The sequence below is a fragment of the Dysidea avara genome, chromosome 5 (assembly GCF_963678975.1).
Source record: "Dysidea avara chromosome 5, odDysAvar1.4, whole genome shotgun sequence".
Taxonomy (NCBI): domain Eukaryota; kingdom Metazoa; phylum Porifera; class Demospongiae; order Dictyoceratida; family Dysideidae; genus Dysidea; species Dysidea avara.
In genome coordinates this window covers 6,572,946-6,594,056 of record NC_089276.1, presented here as the reverse complement: position 1 = coordinate 6,594,056, position 21,111 = coordinate 6,572,946, and the positions used below count along the sequence as shown (strand labels likewise).

The following is a 21,111-nucleotide window of genomic DNA, read 5'->3' as shown; positions in this document are numbered from 1 at the left end:
TCAGCTTTTAGATAGAGAAACGGCTGGTCTACAATGTGGTGTTGTTTGCTTTAGCATAGTTCTCCAAATGTGTTCAAAACTGAATTTTAAAGATATCCTTTAAACAGGGTCTTACTGCTACTTTAACATCTAGTTCTTCTGTGTAGCTACTAGTTGAAAAGTTTTAAAAAAGATAGACAAAAGCCAGCTGGCAGCAGCCTTCCAAATTGTGAAATCAAAGGTGGCGGTCAAGAATGGCTGCAATAATTGTTAATGTCAATCATTTTAATGATGACCGTGATCATCGAAAATGATCACAAACATCATTCCAGCCATTTCTTGGCCAAAACATTTGATTTCACATCTTTTTCACCCTGGTTCTTTTGGGAGCCACACCAGCTTTTCACAGCTTGGCTGTTTTGGTTTAGATATCACTTCTTAATATAATTGCATACCCCAAAGCTTACCTTACTTACTAAAGGAAGAAGAAAATTGTTTACTACAAAAAAAAGAATTTGTTATATCCATTTGTTTGTGTGTAACATGTGCATGTGCAGGGCACAACTTTCAAGGGTGAAAAAAAAGTTGTGAATCAAAGGTAGTGATCAAGAAATGGGTGCAGTGATGCTAATGCTACACACTGACTTCAAGACCTTTGCTCACACACCACATAAACATGTGAATGAACACATAATTTTCTCAAAACAATTCCAGTAACCAGACACATACCCCACAGCCAGCATTTGGCCAGTTGCAGGGGATGTGTGTGAATAAAAGTGCGCACAAAAGCTACATATGATCAGAAGAAATTATGCCACAAGTAAGATTCAAACCATGAATCCATGACATAGCTACGTACAATCATGTGTTACACGTAAGTCAGGTGATCTAGTTATTGAACAGTTCTTCTTGTGCATTGGGAACTTGTGTGTTGCAACAAAGTAAACAATACCCTATTTTACCACAAAATAGTACCTATAATTTGTGTATTGTACCATATATACCGATCTGATATCAGAAAACATACTCCTATGACATCAGAAAAATACTCCTATAATAGTTGTTACCAGAAGCCCTTTAGCGATGATATTTTACTTTGGGGACCTCTACTATCAAGTACTACCACGTACAAGGATAAGAAACTATCTATTAGATAACTATCGATGACTAGGCATTATGGTATATTGACAGTAATCAAAGACTAACAATCAGGTACTCACTGCATTCCTTGACAGGACATTAATTCAGTGAGTTCTACTTTTATTGACAGTAATGAAAATGTTTTATTATACATTTTACAATGAATTTCTATGCTAGAGAATAACCACTATAGTTACCATATAGTGAAATCATTTAAGTACTGCTCAGATAACTCACATGTTGTACTTCCTGTAATAACTTCAGTAAATGGACCAGATCCTACTACAGTATATGCTTTTACTCTAAAGCAGTACTCTGTGTTGACAGCTAATCCAGTTACTGTAAGTGTAGTTTCATTGTTCAATGGCTGTAGTGCGAAATAATTAAATCCACCAGCACAGATTCTATACTGTAATTGATACTGAGTAATCACCCCATTAACTGAGCTAGGTGTCATCCATGACAAAGTCACTGTAGTATCAGTAACACTGTCCACCATCAGTGATATTGGTACGCTGGGTACTGGATAAAAATACAGGACAAGAAAAATATTTTAATACTAACATATATTGAAAACTTACTGTCTTGTCCTGAAGTTTGTACTACAGCATCACTAAATGGTCCAGTACCATTAACAGTAATAGCAGCAACCCTTACTGAGTAGACGACAAATGGAACTAGTACTGATAAATAATATGAAGTTTCATAGGTAACAGTTTCAATCATAATATCACTTGTCTCAACCCTAGTGTACTCAATTACATAACCAATAATAACTCCATTATGATCAATTTCTGGTGGTGGATCCCATGACACCCTCAGTGATGATGGGTTAACACTTGTTACCATCACATTCTGTAGTGGTGAACTAGGAACTGTGGAGTTATAACATGAGCTTCTCTTGCATCATATTATGGATCACTAACCATCTGACCATGTTGTTACTGACACTATATCACTATGAACACTAAATCCAGTACTGACTCTAGTTTGAACAGTGATGATATAGTGAGTGTTCTCCTCCAGATCAGTGAGGGTGACAGCTGTAGTACTACGACCAGTCACCATCACACTTCCACCACTAGTATATGAAGCAGTAGTAGTGTATGAGATGAGGTAGCCAGTTGCAACAGATGATGGTGATTGGTCCCATCTGACCTCAATATTACGAGGTGTCATCACTGTAGCTCTGACATTATCAGGAGGGTTAACTACATGCAAAATGTTCAAATAATATGCCATCACACAAATACAGTATTTCGATAAACATACAGTACAGTTATCCAGACCACACTTATCTGGATTCTCGAATGACCGAACTATGGAAATGACTGCTCTATTAGAGTAGTGACTGTCAATTAGGGTAGTTGAATAATACTGTTATTTAAATTTGTAAAAATTTCTTTATGTTATTGTTAAGGTACAGTTTCAGAGAAATCAACTTTTCAGACTTACGGACCAAGGGGTTAGGATAAGTATGGTTCCACTGTATATACCTTTAGGCATATTTGTGGAACTTTTTCCTTCAGAATTTACTAGTAGCACTTGCAATTCTTTTTTTTGCTAATTTCTACATGACATTTTACAACTGATATAGTATGTCATAATCACAGGTTACAATGAATATCATGCTTAACAAAAGCAGGGTTGAAACCAGAATGGATTACCTAAGCCATATGAGTCAGGCCAAATGGATGTCATCAGCTAGTTCTATAGATGTGTGATGAGGCAGTGGAATACTTTTAAATAGAAATGTTCTACTGTGAACTACATTAACTGCAGCTACAGTTCCGAGCACATTTGTGTTACAACTGTTCTGGAATACTTCCTGGTTTTGACTTCCTTTACATACGACTCACAATTTACATTTAAAACTTATATATGTGACTGAATTTGACAAAACAAGGCTTTGATGCACAAAGCTTTGTTAGGAGATATGGCGATTTTAAGGAATCATTGTGTAATAATTTCCCAGTGCCTACAGCTGTGCAAACAAAATTTGCACCAATTGTTCATCTGTTCACTAGCTATCACTGAGTGGGTGTATACATTTCTGATACCCAAAATTTTCCCTGTTTTGGGCAGCTTTTTTCGAGCGGGTAATAATATCACAGGTGGTAGTAATAGGGTGGGTGGGTGGGGGTGGACAGTGGTCTTAATATAGGGGTATAAAATGAAGTAAGAAGACAATTGGAATCCAGAGGCCAAGTTTTGGGCTCTCCATGGCCCTCCATGGCCCTCAAATTACTCCAAATTGACTGAGAACACTACTGGCGAGCTCTCTGTGAAGTCCCAGCTCACTACACACCATTATCACAAAGCCATGGCCATTTAATGGCGCCAATCTCCCACTCGTGGCTTTGACAGGGTCGGAAGAAAGCTGCTACAGAAACCAGACTTGCCAGTGCTGAAGGAAGTACAGTGTGAAATATGATAGTGTATTAGACCAGCAATCCATTTCTGGTAAAATCGTAAGTTTGATTTTGTGTGTGTGGAAGCCTTGTTATATGAAATCCGGTCACATATAGTGGATTTGTTTCAAGTGTGGGATGTGACAGTGGCTGGGATGACCATTGTAAATGACTACTTGAGAATCAAGCAAAGTATGTAGTATTTCCTGAAGTGTTCCTGTCGTGATGGGGTGTGAAATCCAAGATGAACTCTAGTGGCACCATTCTAGCAGACAGGTTTTGTTGTCGTGATGATTCTAGTCTCTTGATGATGTCTTTGATATAGCACTGTGAGTGGTTGTGCATATTTGGACCATTGCGTACTATGCTAGTAGATGCAGTACAATGATTGAAGTATGCAATGTTTATTGATTGGTGAAGTCAGTTTAAAGGTCATACCATGATTGTGGAACTGTATAGTATGTACTGTACGGGTAATAGTGTGTTACACAGTTTTTAAAAAATATATATAATATCATACAATCGCAACTGTACTATGGCTATATAGCAATTTGGAACATTTACATGGTAAAAGGCAAGTGATGCAACACTTTGGTACACTTCAAAAGGGTGTGGCATTTCCACTGCATTTCAATGAAATGAATACTCTTAATGGGAAGGTGTATCCCAACATGGTAGTTGTTATATGGAAAACAATGAACCTGTTGATACACCAGAGATTCCCTACAAAAAGTGTAACATAAAAATTATGGTAAATAATCACAGCTAAGTTAAATTTCACTGTTAAAAATTATCATTTAGCTAAGCTTTTGTAAAATCCCAAGTCTTTAATAGGGCTGAACGATTGTGACATTTTGCTACTTTCACAATTGTAGGATGCAACATATCACAATTATGATAACTATCACAAATGTCATAACTCACATGCATCAGCATCGTGCATCCACAACTTTGTATGAATTATACTTAATACAAGGTGAAAATGTGTACAACCTGTATGACACAATACAGGCCATAGGCAGTTACAAACAGTATAATAAATAACAGTATCCTTAGAATTCAATGGTTTCTAACAGGTAAGCTTTAAACTATGTAGTAAGATCTGTTCATATAATGAACATAACAGGATTGTTTTCTAGATCATGTTCTTCCACAACAGTGTGTGCCACCATTTTGAATATATTAACACACATTTGCAAGTGATGTCACAACATCACGATTATTTATACCACATATTAACATCACGATGTTCAGAGACAATCACGATTAATCCCACAATCGATATAATCTCCAGCCCTAGTCTTAAAGTAGCTGAGAGAGTGAATAATCTACAAATCAATTAATATTGTTGAGATGCCTAGCACATAAAAAGGTGTAGGGTTGGAAGTGTTCAAATGACGTTGCAATAAAGAGAAATAAAATGAGTGCTTTTGCCAATATAGGGTAATTCATTGAGTGACAAACTTAATCAGCAGTTCAGTAAAGTACTAAGGTTCTACTGAAAAGAGGAGAGGTCTGCTGGTGACATAATGATGTAAGCATAAGAGGTTTTGAGTGGTAAGGCAATAATGGAACAGATGATTGCAATGAGTTGCAGTCAGGTCAGTCCTCTGGTTGTTCCTTTAGCACTTATTGCACGGTTAGCCCTGTGAAGGGTATACATAGCTTATTACTTATTGACAAGCATCGGCCTGGAAAAAAGGGACTACAGAACCTTAAGTTGTGTGAGTGTTGTTGTCTGCAGACTCATACCCACCTATGTTAAGTTTTGATTAATATATAGCTACATGTTCTATAGTGAGCTGTACACTGTTGCTTTAATAAATGTCAATTCCTATCCATCCAGGTCTAATACAGTGTGTCATCCAGGTAAACAGAGATGACCAAGTTTCAATCCAACTTACATAGATAAAACAGAACATACGAGAGTAAACAGATTGTACCACTCTGCATGGGCAGTTCAAAGCCATCACCAGTGCCGCACTTTATATATGGTATATAGCAAGTGCATTATAACATACAATGCGCCAGATGCAATTTTGAAGACTGCAACAAGTGCGTTATATATTTTATAGAACTTCGTGTGGGCGAGATCAAAGGGAAAAGAGTAGCTTAAATTTCATAAAGTACACTCTCAGCCGGCCCAACAGTGTTTCATCAACCACAAGAGTGCTTTACTGCACCACAAAGAGTGCTTTATTTGTTCAATAAAGCACTCTTTGCGGTGCAATAAAGCACTTTGTGGGCAATAAAGCACTGTTGCTCACATGCTCTAGTGCAGGCTAATAGCCTGCGGGGCCCGCGCCAGTATGACTAATCACCAAAGGCGGTGAAGGCTGATAGCCTCACCGCGCTGAGTGATCAATCGCCCCAGCCAATACGAGTCCTACCACTGATTGCTTTTATAGACATGCCTAAATGTTTCAATGATGGGTGAGAGAAGGTAATGTTGCTGTTACGTTTGTTAATGTAAACGGATAAGTCCTAGAGATATCATGGAAATATTTCACCATGTGACTCACAATAGAATCGATTGTGGGTTGCGAGAAAAACCTGCTAAAATATGCAATGAACATCTACCATGCCAAACTATGGTGAAATACGCGTTTGAGTTACTTTGTTAAACTAGTTGTGTGTTGTTCAGGCTGGTGAAGCTACAGGACTAGAAAGTTCCATAAATCATTTAAAGCATAGCCGCGAGTGCTATATGAAAAATAAAGTAAGAGGCGCGCAGCCAAGATGCTAATAAAGCACTTGGCTTCGCCTCATGCTTTAATAACATCTCTTCCGCGTGCCTCATACTTTATTTTTCATATAGCACTCACGGCTATGCTTTAACATATACATAATGCACTGACTGCAGTGCAATATGATGCGTGCACCCATAAATGTCCAAGACTTACGCATTAGATTTTATACCATTCCATTCAAATTCTTATAACTGGACACTTGCTTGCACTATTTCCACGAATCAACTGCCATTTTATTCCTTATACATTGGTGATCGCATTGGTACCAAAAATTCTTCTTGAAAATAGTAAGGTGTTAAACATCATTTTAAAACTAAATTCTTTGCTTATACTTAGAAAACCTGCTGTAACTTTGTCCCCCTTTACATTACAGTGCTGCGATAAACATCAAAAGACTCATCATGTCATTGCACATCATGTGGTATGTATAGTATCACGTGACTGCAACTTAATAAAATGGTGGAGTGAGATGAAAATGCAATTGATGCAAAATGAATCTTGTCAATTACGTGCGTGATCGAAGAGGAAAAAGATCTTTCAAACTTTATGAAATTACTCTATACAATTGTTTTGTGTTAGATAAATATCTTCTGTGAGATTCAAGAACAGTTTACTGAAATTCTTGTGATCTCTATTGTAAGTCAATAGCTTTTGCATGCTGCTTGAAATTTCTTTCTATAAAAATTAAGTGAATGTGACTGAAATTGTTATAAATCAAGGCTACCGTTCTGTATGTAAAATATGTTCTGTGAAAAGTTGTGTGATATGAATGGGAATCTGTGCAAGAAAGGATAGCACCTTGAGATTTATGGTAGTAAAAAAATTCAAAACATATATTTGATGTTTAATAACCACGCCTCCAGGGGGGTGTCAAGACCTCACCCTTCAAATATGTTATAAGTCAAGTTAGTTTCTACCTGGTGTCCAAAAATGATGTACTTATGTTTATCTAGACAAAAGTTATAGGTGTTTTAAAATTTGGGCATTCATGGATGCAGGTACTACATACAGTATATTATTGCATTGGATGTGGTTTTGGAAAACACTGCACAAGTTCTGGCAGCCCAGCTAACCTCTATGGCACCTCACCTAATAATCGGAACCATGATTCATTCATAGTTCACTCAAATTCTTTTATAGTCTAACATGCAAAAGTTGATTGTGGGACCACAATGTCATCAACCAGGACAGAACCGAACAATGTATGCAGGTTAGTGCTATAGCTATCCCTTAAAGCCCTGCATACTTGTATAGAAAATATGCAATATTTCAGCTGGCTGAGGCACTACAGTGGGAATATTACTGCAACATTCAGTCAAGTCACCCACCACCAAAGTTAGAAACTTGGCCTTTATATCAGATACAGCTGTCCTGTAAGACACCTATTGGGTTATATGATGTGACTTGTGCTCTGCCTGAAATAAATGCACTCATCCTCAGGCCTTACAGCTTTCAAGTTTGTGTGTTTGTATCTGGCATAGCACTCTGATATAGCGTTATGAGTGGTTGTGTTAGTTTGCATATTTGGACAATTGCGTGCTATGCTAGTAGATGCAGTACAATGATTGAAGTATGCGATGTTTATTGATTGGTGAAATCAGTTTAAAGGGCGTACTGTGATTATGGAACTGTATAGTATGTACTGTACGAGTAATAGTGTGTTACACAGTTTTTAAAAATATAATATCCTACTATCACAACTGTTCTACGGCTATATAGCAATTTGAAACATTTACTTGGTAAAGGGTACGTGATGCAACATGCTTGGTACACTTCAAAAGGGTGTAGCATTTCTACTGCATTTCGATGAAATGAATACTCTTAATGGGACGTTGTATCCCAATGTGGTAGTCGTAACATGGAAAACTGTTGATACACTTTGATTCCCTACTAAAAGTGTTACATAAAGATTATGATAAATAATCACAGCTAAGTTAAATTTCACTGTTAAAGCTTACCATTTTAGCTAAGCTTTTGTAAAAGCCCAAATCTTTAAAGTAGCTGCGAGAGTGAATAATCTACAAATTGATTAATATTTTTGTGATTCCTAGCACATAAAAAGGTGTAGGGTTGGAAGTGTTCAAATGATGTTGCAATAAAGAGAAATAAAATGAGTGTTTTTGCCAATATAGGGTAATTCATTGAGTGATAAACTTAAAATATTTTAATCAGCAGTTCAGTAAAGTACTAAGGTTCTACTGAAAAGAGGGGAGGCCTACTGGTGACAATAATGATGTAAGCATACTGTATATACTCAAGAGGCTTTGTCAATAATGGAACAGATGATTGCAATGAGTTGCAGTCAGGTCGGTCCTCTGGTTGTTTCTTTAGCACTCATTGCATGGTTAGCCCTGTGAAGGGTATACATAGCTTATTATCACTTATTGACAAGCATCAGCCTGGAAAAAAGGGACTACAGAACCTTAAGTTGTGCTTGACATTGAGTGTTGTTGTCTGCAGACTCATACCCACCTATGTTAAGTTTTGATTAATATATAGCTACATGTTCTATAGTGAGCTGTACACTGTTGTTTTAATAAATGTCAATTCCTATCCATCCAGGTCTAATACAGTGTGTCATCCATGCTAACCAGTTTCAATCCAACTTACATAGATAAAACAGAACATACAAGAGTAAATAGATTGTACCACTCTGCATGGGTAGTTCAAAGCCGTCACCAGTGCCGCACTTTGTATATGGTATACAGCAAGTGCATTATAACTTATAATGCACTAGATCCAAGTTTGCAGACCGCAACAAGCGTTATACATTATAATGCACTGACTGCAGTGCAATACACAGTACGTCATTGCAAAAATACAGTATATTGTTGTGGTTTAGGCAAACACTGCACAAGTGCTGGCAGCCCAGCTGACTTCTATGACACCTCACCTAACAATCGGAACCATGGTTCATTCATAGTTCACTCAAATTCTTAACATGCAAAAGTTGATTGTGGGACCACAATGTCACCAAACATGACAGAACCAAACAGTGCATGCAGGTTAGTGCTATAGATCCCTTAAACCCCTGCGTACTTGTATAGAAAATATGTAATATTTCAGCTGGCTGAGGCACTACAGTGGGAATATTACTGCAACATTCAGTCCAGTCACCCACCATCAAAGTTAGAAACTTGGCCTTTACATCAGATAGAGCTGTCCTGTAAGACACCTATTGGGTGAGTGGTACATAACAGTTATATGATGTGCACTCATGCTCTGCCTGAAATAAATGCACTCATCCTCAGGCCTTACAGCTTTCGAGTTTGTGTGTTTGTATCTGGCAGAGCATACATGCCCATTGTATAACTACTACACAAAACCATTATAGAATTAGCCAAATGCATGCTAGCCCATGGAATGATCACTTGCGCCAAAAATCTTAGGTAAATTGATGTTATTGTTTTGGAGAAATCACATGTTAGTGTATCCATGTCTGTCTACGCTTAAACAGCCAAGTGCCAGATAGATATGGTTTACTGTGAAATAACTGGCTAAAACACAAGGCATGGTGACTCTGTGCCTTGTAACTATTATTATGCATTAGATACTTCTTGTAGGCAACTGAATAATTTAGAGCCATGGATTAAAAACTGCTTTGAAGTAACCTGTTTTAAGGCTTATACATGGCTACAGGGATTTCAATGATATGGTGATCATTCAATCAGAGTATTTAGTCAATCAGTGTGGATTGTTAACTTTAGGACAAAGAGAATTGATAAATTGTATATCTTTTTAGTGGCATATCTAGGTGGGTTTCTAAGGTTTCAATAGAAACCGAAGATGCACTGATCAAGATTTTTCAATTGTACCAATATCCAATTAATCTGTACCTTAGAGAGCTAATACTGATTATACTGATCTGATTGTGTAAAATGTAAACCAAATAGTACTACAGGTGTAGCTCTGCATCTTTAGCATTGAAAAAAACATAAATTTAAACTACAGTGGAACCTCAGCTATCCAAACACATTGGAACCAGGGATGGTCCATAATCTGAAAAATTTGTATCTCTGAAATTAGCCTTAAATACATAAAGGAAAATTATTAAAATATTTTCAAAGCTACCCTAATAGAACAGTCACAACTCTAATAGAGCAGTCGTTTCAGTAGTTTAGAATCCAGATAAGAGGGGTCTGGATAACTGAGGTCCCACTGTATAAAGCATAAATATACCTGGTTTTCTATGGTAGTGTGACCTCTATTACACAAACCAACCAATTAAAAAAATTATAAATGCTCCCACTAAAACTTGTCCAGATTACTCCGTATTTTGAGTTATCAAAATGGCTAGGTGGCTATACAGCAGATTGTTTTTATCCTGTGGTGCAGTGGTTTGTTCTCAGTATAACAGTCATACAGTATTCAGTAACAACCAGTGCTGGTCACTGTAAAGTGTTATTATGCAACCAAGTACTAAGAATAATACGAAATGCAGTTAAAATTACATCAAAAATAATTAATCAATAAATAAATAATGTTTGAGAAAACTACAAGGCCTAAGGCTTCATACTCACCGGAAATAGAATCCATGTTGAATGAAGAGATAATCGTATATTGGGCGGGTGTTTTCATGGAGGTGATAGAAACTGTACGGTGATTTTATTTAATGCCAATCAAAACAGCTAGCACATGACGCCCATTACAATGCAGTTAATCGACCTGGCAGATTCAAACAGCAATCTAGATGAACGAACTACTGATCATTTGTTTTTGAAACTGTAGCTAGCTATCACACCAAGTCTCAAGTCGTCATGTAGGCTGCCAGTGGATGCGCTCCACGTAAAGGCAAGTAATTAATGCGGCCACGCCCAACACAAACACAAAGGAAATTCACCATGCCAGCTGCACAAGACCACAAAAGACATTAATAGCGGTATGTTTGTTTGTATTATTTTGTACTTCCACCTGGCTTGCTAGGCTACCTCTAGTGTTTGTAAATGTATTAGTGTAAAGAGTGTGGTATGTTTTAACATAAATATACTAACCCTGGGGTTAGTATATCTATGGTTTTAATGTTTCTTGTATTGTACATTTTGCCTTCACCTAGCAGTCATGGCTTATGGACGGTTTGGCTATCTCCCTTTATAGGCTTGCATACAGTATTGTGTATCACCAGCATTGTATCTCCTGTATTGTGTATCTCCTATTACTGTGCCATTGTCACACCACTGTAACTGTAATTTCATCTTGTAGTATATCATATTACCATTTTAGGACATATGGCCCAGCTCCTATCAAAAAAAACTCAGATAACAGTTTCTAGTGAAATGCCCTGCTTTTATCATTGATGTCTGCTCTTGGAAACTTCAGCAGCTATGCATGTCTTAATCCAGTACCCTGATTCATCCTCATTAAACATAGGACTGTTTAATGGATGTATAAGCTTCATTGCTTGCAGGCATGAGATTCAATACCGTAGATATGAGAGCATGCACTTGCACCTCAACTTGTGAGAATCATGCAGGAGAGGCAGTGACAATGCATCATGTGGTCTTCCATGGTCGGGTATTCAATACAACATAATAGTAGCAGGCCCTCATGATTGTAATTGCATATATCACTTATGTTTACTGTATGTGCATCTTTTCCATCCACACACACTGTGCTGATCATGCACTGTTGGACTTGCCCCATTTGTAGATTGCCCCATTGGTGGTTGTACTTGGTTATATGTGCCCCGGCCTAGTAACAATCATACAGTATGATAGTTACTGTATAGTAGGGACCACAAAGGAGTAGGCATGGCCCACAAAACAACATCACCCAAGAAACAGCTCAATTTCCCCTGAAGACGATGAAGCAGTATTGGTTAGGTAAAACTAAGCCCAAACAAGCTTTAAGATCAACCCAAAATGCTTTCAACAAGTTGCTACAGAATTTAAAAAATAATTTATTTAACAGAATTTTCTAGTGACTGACTGACTGATGCCTTCAGACAAGCGTAACTCAATAACGGCTAAGGCTACAGGCTTGATTTTTTCACTGTTCAATATTGCTTTGGCCCGACAGGTGCCTTTTGGCATACCGCACATACAATGCACTCTTCATGGCCTTACCAGTGTCCCCCTTTGTGACAGCAAAAAGTGTTGATTTGGCGATAGTACATGATGGCTTCCCTTTGTAGCGGAAATGGTCCTTATTTGTCATAGTGGCTATTTTGATAGCAGAGGTGCTTTTCAAACAGTTCTTGATTCGTACTGCTATGTAACAGGTTGAACAAAGCCAACAATGAAGCATAATGGATACTTCACTTTTCAGATGATAATTGGGGCGCGCAGCGCCATTTCAGATGCAGTATGCGTGGGTTCACCAGTCATAACAATTATTCACAAAAAAAGTTAACAAACAACTACACAGAAAAATTTGGAATTTTCAACTAGAATAGGGACCATAGCACATCAATAAAAAGTACTGAAACAAGCTGGAGTAGTGCACGATATTAAATCATAGTAAAACAATAAGAAGTGTTATATCCCTACTGTGCATTTCCATTATGGTATCTTGAGCACAGTAGGCTTCTTATTGTTTTACTGTGATTTAATATCGTGCACTACTCCAGCTTGTTTCAGTACTTTTTAATGGTCCCTACTCTTGTTGAAAATTCCAAATTTTTCTGTGTACAGTACTTGTAATAATAACCATGCTTGTGTTTGCACTCGTATGGTTTCTTATAATAGCGTAGTGCTATATAGCACAAGTACACGAAATTTTCAACTAGCATAGCACATCAATAAAAAGTACTGAAACAAGTTGGAGTAGTCCATGATATTAAATCACAGTAAAACAATAAGAAGTGTTATATCTCTACTGTGCTCAAGATACCATAATGGAAATGCACAGTAGGGATATAACACTTCTTATTGTTTTACTGTGATTTAATATCATGGACTATTCCAACTTGTTTCAGTACTTTTTATCGATGTGCTATGGTCCCTACTCTAGTTGAAAATTCTTGTGTACTTGTTTGTTAACTTTTTTGTAAATAATTTTAGTATGACTGGTGAACACATCTGAAATGGCGCCGCGTGCCCCAGCTATATCAATTATCATCTGAAAACTGAAGTATCCATTATGCTTGGTTGTCAGCTATGTTCAACCCGTTACACAGCATTTCGAATCAAGAACTTTTCTGGAAGCACCTCTACAATCTACACATACCAAAAGAAATGGTGCCACGCCCCAATTTTATTATTTATTGTCTGAAAAGTGAAGTATCCATTACGCTTTGCTGTCGGCTTTGTTCAACCAGTTACACAGCAATACGAATCAAGAACTGTTTGAAAAGCACCTCTGCAATCAAAATAGCCACTATGGACGATTTCCATTTCGAAGGGAAGCTATCATGTGCTTGCACCAAATCGACACCTTTCCCTGTCAGCAAAGATGAATGGGACACAAAGGAGGACACTAGTAAGTCCATGAAGAATGCATTGTATGTACTGCGGTATGCCAAAAGGCACCTGTTGGGCCAAAGTGACGTCAAACAGTGAAAAAATCAAGCCCATAGCCTTAGCCGTTATCGAGTTACGCTTGTCTGAAGGCATCAGTCAGTTACTTACTTACTCAGTCAGTCAGTAGAAAATTCTGTCAAATAAAATTTTTTTTAAATTCCGTAGCAACTTGTTGAAAGCGTTTCGGGTCAATCTGAAAGCTTGTTTGGGCTTAGTTTTATCTCACCAATACTGCCTCATCGTCGTCAGGGAAAATTGAGGTTGGTTTTTGGGTGATGTTTTTTCGTGGGCCATGCCTACTCCTTTGTGGTCCCTACTATACAGTTACTATCATACTGTATTATAGGGATTTCTATTAGTTTGTACTGAGCAAGAAGGCTTTTTTATCACTGCAATGCAAATAATGGTACTTACCATACAAACATATATCGGTGGTTATATCAGTTCGTAGAGTGTTTGTGCCAATTACCTATACGGTAGAAATTACCATATCAGCAACCAATCTGATCAGCAAGCCAATTATTGGTGCATCCCTACTAGAAACCCACTTACAAATTTAGCTCAGTGGTAGCTTCACTATTACAGCAATAACAATTTATAATAGCAAAAACCTATTATTATTATACCACTGTACTTCAATAGCATGTATGCAATTGCATTCAACTAACATCCATTATAACTATATATTAAACCCCTGGCAACAATGCACATTTCTAAATGAACAGTCACTCTAATAGCATAGTCAGACAAATATAATCGGTAGTACTAGTAGTAGTTGTAGCCAAGAACTGTACCTGTGTTGAATGATGAGATCATTGAAACTGGCTGCATAGAAGCATTAACACAAAAACTAGCAATCACTACATATAGTTAAGTAATTTACCATAAACTGATAATAATTATTGTATACTAGCATTGGTACCTGCCCTACATGCAGGAAAGCAATATTATACTGAAACGTTGTGACCATAGCAGTACTGCATGTATATCTAAGCTAAGCCAAGATAACTATACATATGTGACCCAGTCTAGGAAAACCGGTCTTATTGCCTATTTAAAAGTATCAAGAAATGCCGGTTTTAAGCATTTGATGTCTTGTAGTTTGCCAATGGTTGAAGCTATGTGTACCAAATTTTCACATGTTTTACACCAATTCCTTACCTTCCAGAGTATCTACTGTGCAAGTAACCAACAACTAAGTTTTCCACCATTTTTAGATAGTTTTTAAACCATAGTTGACTGCATCAGGTGAGCTCCAAAAGGGGAGGGAGGCAGGGGCCCAGAAGGAGGGTAAGGGGCTGTTCAAAAATTAAAAAGGAAGGCGTAGGGATGAATTAGGGCAAGTTATGGGCCATTCAGTTCTCAAAACTGGCTAAAATGAAAAGAGAATTCACAGCAGAAGTATTTATTCAACACCACAAAGCTGTACAGCCACATACAGCCATCCCCAGGCTGACCAGAGCTCCTTTAAGGCCCCACACCGCACGTACGGATCGCCACTGGGCTTGGGAAAAGCAGTCAGCAAAACCAGACTACTCAAGTCTAGCTGATTTTGATTGTGAAATTAGGTAGTCTATTCATGTAGCTTTGTGTTCAGAGTGAAAAATCCAATCTGCTGACATGGGCGATAAGATTGGTTTTCTCAGAGTGGGTCACATATATAGCATTTTAAAATATTGTTAATTTAAAAATGAAGTAGGGATCTATGCAATAAAAAGTAGTGAAACAAGAGATGAATGATGGTGTTACAGCATAGCTCAGTGGGAAGTCCCTACTTTGGCATTGAACAAAATAATAATAGCTAATGTGCCAAAGTAGGAACTTTCCCACTGAGCTATGCTGTAACACCATCATTCATCTCTTGTTTCACTACTTTTCATGCATAGATCCCTAATTAACAATTTTTAAAAATACTAGCTTGTTTAGTTTTTCGTTGTGGCACAGCTAGCTACAATGTAACTTGTATTACTCCACTTGTATTTTCCACATCTGTAGGTATGGGGAAGGCAGATACCATCACTTACATACGTATAAACATCTTGCCCATTTACTCAGTGAGAAGTGGAGTTCCCCAAATTCTGTGGTTATGGGCAGGCTTCGTGTAGTTTAGGGTTCTCCTTGCTGTGTTCTTCAGTAATGTGCATCAGGGGATCGCGTTCTAGATCCAAGCCTCGCTGTGTGCCTCCACCTGTCGACCTTGCTGTTGATAAGAGGCACCTGTCTCCTTTCGAACAATAATGTAATATACTAATTTTATATTGTGCTTGCTTCTTTTTCTTATAAAAATAGTTATGTCTACCAGAACAATCTGTTCTATCATACATGACTGTTGTATTAGAGTGACTGTTGTATTAGAGTATATCTCAAGTCAGCCAAGGGCTGTGCAAATAGCTAGACCAATAAGGAGTGAGGTGGTCATTTGTTGTTAAGTAAATAGCTAGATTGTTAATAGGTGGGGCCTCCGTACTCTTTCGCTATTAGTCCACCTAGATCTTTATTTGGTGGGCGTGGTCGTAAACCTATTGTCCAATCATGAAGTTGCAGATAGCTATCTAGCAAGTGTACCTCTTATAGTAGCGCCAGGACTAAAGCTCTTCTGAAATCCAGCTGTAAAATAATTCTGTGGCATCTAAATATGCTGCTGAAAGAAAGCGTTGATATGGAAAATTAACGAACTGATATGGTTTTGTTGTATGAAGAAAAAGACAAGCAGCCTGATTGAAGATAAAAGAAAAGACAAGGCGCAGAGGGCCTGCACTCATCGGAACCCCAAAAGGCACATCCCACTGATGAGTTTGATATTGTGGTGCAAAATGGTGACCGTGCGCTGCTTCGTTTGGCCTCTAGCCTTGCGGCTGTGATCAGTGAGGCAGTGAAGCAGTCAGTGAGACTAAAATTAGAGTTTTGACAATTTAAAAAAAATTCTATATCCAGCCACCTCTAAGTGTTTTGTTATATTTAATGCTGCATTATGTATTATATGGACTAGTACTATTCCATAAAGGTGATTTTCATCATGTAAAATGTCTCTAGGATGATTTTTGAAGGTGGAATTTTGGGCAGCGCTTGAAATTTTCGAGGGGATCCCTACTTACTGTTTACCCATAGGTGTGTAGATGTACCTGTAGACAATACCTGTAACATCATTCGATAACATAACTCACTGACCAGCATCAAAAAGAAATGACTATAGCATTGGTACCTAAGGCTCTACCCAGAATATTAAGCAAGGGGGGCAAAGTATGCCGCTTCAGATTCTAGGGAGGTCTGGGGGCATGTTCCCCCAGGAAAAGTTTGAAACTTTAGATGTAAATACACTCAATTTTGGTGAGATTTTATTGTGATGTCATTGAATATTGACCATTCGATTATACTACTTTGGGATCAATTAAACCTTTCCATTTCTCAAGGCTTTAGTTATAAATCTAGGGGAGGCAATAGCTAACTTATAGGGGCCTGTGCCTCCCCCCCACCCCCCAGATCAACCCCAGTACCTTCCCTACAGTGCCTGTAGAATTTGCCGTGTTGTATTGTGTATGCATAATTATGTTATGCCTTAAGCTTAATTACCCTCTGCATACTATCTCCACACATGATGTAGGCATGTAAGCTTAACAGCAGAGCTATGTATAGCTAGCTAAGCAAAACAATTTATATACCTCACAGGTGATGATGTAATTTATAATAGTAGTACCTGTCATGCAGGCCATATATCATTTCAGATTCTGCATGAGACATTTAACTGACAGTAAAAGAAATTATAACGTAACAGCCCTACAGCAATGGTACCTGCCCAACAGCAATGGTACCTGTACTACAGTGCAGGAGTTTCTCTAATAAGTATGTTTCACTTCCAAGTAAAATTGTGACTACCACCTGTACAAAATTGTGTAATTTACTGCAAGCACACCTACACTCCAGCAATACTATATACTACATCCAGTGGATTAAGCCTGCCCTATATGTGCAGGATTTCATTGTGACAAATGACTGAAAATGGTAATGATACTCATTCTAAACTTGTAATGCTGAAACAGTAACTACGCTATATGTAGATACAGTACAATATCATGTACGTATTTCCAGCTATAGCTAACCAAGTTGTCCTTATTTCCATACAAAAGCATTATAATTTGATGTCAAAGTATTTACACTGCGAGTGAAAATAAAATGGCACACATTCAGAAAAGAATATTGCATAAATAAGGTTCAGAATTAGAGAAAACATTATATGATAAGTCCTTACAATACAGAAAAAAAGGTGTTAAAAAGGTTGCCAAAGCAAAAACAGAATAGAAAGTCACCAGCAGGAAGTGAACCCACACCCTTGTATTTATAAGGCACATGCTGTGACCACTTAGCTCAACCTCCAAACACTAATGCAAAAGTGTTAAAAACCATCTTATAAAGGCATGTACACATTGACTGGTATAGGTGTTTACTTGCGGTTTGCATGAGCAGTTTACAGAAAGAATTCAAACAAATTTTCATCTACACCCTTGCATTAATTGTGCTGTACATGACGAACAACGGCAGTTAGAAGCTTCATTAAAATGATGTAATTCTTAGATGATGAAAGCTTTGTTTGACACAGCAACTGCTTCTACACATGCATCGGTTAGTGAGATAATCATTTGACATTCATAGGAATGTAGACAGACAGACGACTATATCAAGACACACGGTAGTGTGCCGTGCGGCCCAAGATGCCGGCGCGCCACACCGTGAGTATATTGACAGGAAGAAAAAAAACGTCATTTTCACACTTTTGTATCTCGGTGATACCTTATCCAATTGAAACCAAATTTGCTGCAGAGTTTCCCGCCAGCTAGAGGAGTCTACATTCCAAATTTGAAGGAAATCACTCAAGCCATTACCGAGATATGAGCGGCCAAAGTTTCGTTTTTTTTTCTTCTTCGTCTTTTCGCACACTTGCAAAAATTGCTATAAAATGCAAATGCGTACTCCAATCGCCTTGAAATTTGGCACACAGAAAGGGAGTCCAAAGGCGAAACCTAGCATCACATTTGATGCAAATCCGATGAATGATTCAGGAGTTATGACCGATTATTCGCGTAAAACAAAATCGATTTGTTGTCATGCCTACAGGGTAAACCGCTTCATGGAATGAGTTGAAAATTGCTATGTAGATGGAGTAACCATCGTAGGGGTGCCTTTTGGTGGTTTGAAAGGAATCGAGATTAAGACCACGGAGATATGACACAAAACCCAACCTGTGTCACAATTACGTGATCGATTTTTAGTAATAAAAAAGTATTAGTTTTTACGCCTACTAGGCAAACCGCTAAGAGCAATGAGCTGAAAATCGGTGTATAGCTGGAATAATCTTCATAGAAAGTCCTTGCAGTAGTATAGAAGAATTGGATTACAAACCACTGAGTTATGATTCGAAAGCCAACTCTGTGTAGCAAATGCGAGATCGAGATACTCTAATAGAACAGTCACCCTAATAGAGCATTCAGCTAATTTATTTACTCCATTATAGAATTTTATTACATTACAAGTTATTCTGTAGGGACTTCAGCTGCAAACAGTTAATCTTATAGAAAGTTCAGCAAGAAGCAAGTCACCCTGTGGAGAGTTAAGCTACAATTATATCACTGTAGAGATTCAGAACATTACAAGTCACACTGAAGAGAGTTCAGCTATAAACAAGTCATGCACCCTGTAGAGAGTTCACCTACAATTAAAACACTCTCTAGAGAATTCAGCTACACACAAGTCACTGTGGAGAGAGTTCAGCTACAAACAAATTACCCTGTAGAGAGATCAGCTACAAACAAAACACTTTGCAGAGAGTTCAGCTACAAACAAATCAATCTTTAGAGTGATCAGCAACAAACAAATCAACTTGTAGAGAGATCAGCTAGAAACAAATCAACCTGCAGAGAGATCAGTTACAAACAAATCAGCTTGTAGAGAGATCAGTTACACACAAATCAACCTGTAGAGAGATAAGCTACAAACAAAACACTTTGCAGAGAGTTCAGCTACAAACAAATCAATCTTTAGAGTGATCAGCAACAAACAAATCAACTTGTAGAGAGATCAGCTAGAAACAAATCAACCTGCAGAGAGATCAGTTACAAACAAATCAGCTTGTAGAGAGATCAGTTACACACAAATCAACCTGTAGAGAGATAAGCTAGAAACAAATCACCCTGTAGAGAGTTCAGCTAAAACAAATCAACCTGCAGAGAGATCAGCTACAAACAAATCACCTTATAGACAGTTCAGCTACAAACAAATTACCCTGTAGAGAGACCATGTAGAAACTAGACACAATGTAAGGAGTTCAGCTACAAGCAATACACCCGGTTGAGATTTCAGCTACAAACAAATCAACTTGTAGAGCGATCAGCTAGAAACAAATCACCCTGAAGAGAGGTCAGCTACAAAAAATCACCCTGTAGAGAGATAAGCTACAAACAAATCACCCTGTAGAGACTTCAGCTACAAACAAATCAACCTGCAGAGAGATCAGCTACAAACAAATCACCCTGTAGAGAGATCAGCTAGAAACTAGACACAATGTAAGGAGTTCAGCTACAAGCAAATCACCCTTTAGAGAGTTCAGCTACAAACAAATCAACCTGCAGAGAGATCAAACCACCTTATAGAGAGTTCAGTTACAAACAAATTGCCCTGTAGAGAGATCAGTTACAAACAAATCAACCTGTGGAAATCAGCTAGAAACTAGACACAATGTAAGGAGTTCAGCTACAAGCAAAGCACCCTGTAGAGAGTTCAGCTAAAACAAATCAACCTGCAGAGAGATCAGGTACAAACAAATCACCTTATAGATAGTTCAGCTACAAACAAATTACCCTGTAGAGAGATCGGCTACAAACAAATTAACCTGCAGAGAGATCAGCTACACACAAATCAACTTGTAGAGAGATCAGCTACAAACAAATCACCCTGTAAAGAGTTCAGCTAGAAGAGGTCACCTTATAGAGAATTCAGCTACAAAGAAACCATCATGTAGAGAGTTCAGCTGCAAACAAATCACTCTGTATAGAGTTCAGCTAGAAAAAGTCACCTTGTAGAAAGTTAAGCTACAAAGAAACCGCCATGTAGAGAGTTCAGCCTCAAACAAATTACTGTGTAGAGAATTCAACTACAAACAAATCGCCCTATAGAAAGATCAGCTAGAAGATGTTACCTTGTACAGAGTTCAGCTACAAAGAAACCATCATGTAGAGAGTTCAGCTACAAAGAAAGCACCATGTAGAGAGTTTAGCTGCAAACAAATCACCTGTAGAGAGTTCAGCTAGAAACAAATCACCCTGTAGAGAGATCAGCTAGAAGAGGTCACCTTGTAGAGAGTTCAGCTACAAAGAAACCATCCTG

At 37.9% G+C, this 21,111-nt stretch overlaps 1 protein-coding gene across 2 annotated transcripts in view; it reads right to left on the bottom strand.

Annotated features, from left to right (window-relative positions):
- The window catches only part of LOC136255345 (protein sidekick-1-like), a 95,814-nt gene that overhangs the window by 33,683 nt on the left and 41,020 nt on the right, over positions 1-21,111 (bottom strand). For both annotated transcript variants that reach the window (XM_066048086.1, XM_066048085.1), the window contains exons 5-7: positions 2,046-2,330; positions 1,701-1,994; positions 1,357-1,641 (exon numbers count right to left, since the gene is read on the bottom strand). In XM_066048086.1, coding sequence (XP_065904158.1) covers positions 1,357-1,641; positions 1,701-1,994; positions 2,046-2,330 — 864 coding nt within the window. The remainder of the gene's footprint in view (positions 1-1,356; positions 1,642-1,700; positions 1,995-2,045; positions 2,331-21,111) is intronic.